The sequence below is a fragment of the Pteropus alecto genome, unplaced genomic scaffold (genome assembly GCF_000325575.1).
Source record: "Pteropus alecto unplaced genomic scaffold, ASM32557v1 scaffold86, whole genome shotgun sequence".
NCBI lineage: Eukaryota > Metazoa > Chordata > Mammalia > Chiroptera > Pteropodidae > Pteropus > Pteropus alecto.
In genome coordinates this window covers 27,463,283-27,463,586 of record NW_006442109.1, presented here as the reverse complement: position 1 = coordinate 27,463,586, position 304 = coordinate 27,463,283, and the positions used below count along the sequence as shown (strand labels likewise).

At 66.1% G+C, this 304-nt stretch overlaps 1 protein-coding gene across 3 annotated transcripts in view; it reads left to right on the top strand.

Moving 5' to 3' along the window:
• The first annotated feature begins 6 nt into the window (after positions 1–6).
• The window catches only part of JMJD7 (jumonji domain containing 7), a 6,704-nt gene continuing 6,406 nt past the window's right edge, over positions 7–304 (top strand). Inside the window, exon 1 of one of the 3 annotated variants that reach the window (XM_006920464.3) lies at positions 7–91. In XM_006920464.3, coding sequence (XP_006920526.1) covers positions 28–91 — 64 coding nt within the window. In that variant the 5' untranslated portion in view covers positions 7–27. The remainder of the gene's footprint in view (positions 92–304) is intronic. The other 2 variants (XM_015595984.2, XM_025038823.1) reach the window with 2 other exon arrangements.

Below are 304 nucleotides of genomic sequence, written 5' to 3'. Positions count from 1 at the left end.
CGGGTCGGCGGCGGCGGCGGCGGCGTCATGGCGGAGGCGGCTTTGGACGCTGTGCGGAGGGAGTTACGAGAATTCCCGGTCGCCGCCAGGGGTGAGTGGGTTCATTTAGGCTGCAGCGTCCTGGCGTTGACTGCCGAGTAACCTCAGGGTGTGGGAGGGGCCGTGGGCATGCCGGGAACCCGGTCCCAGAGTCGCGTGCACCTGGTCCTTCCTGGGCCGCTCACTCCAAGACGCACCCTAGTTCCTATCCGGGGCGCAGAACTTTATCCTCGTGCACGTGACTGATTGATTCAGCCCGCCCTCT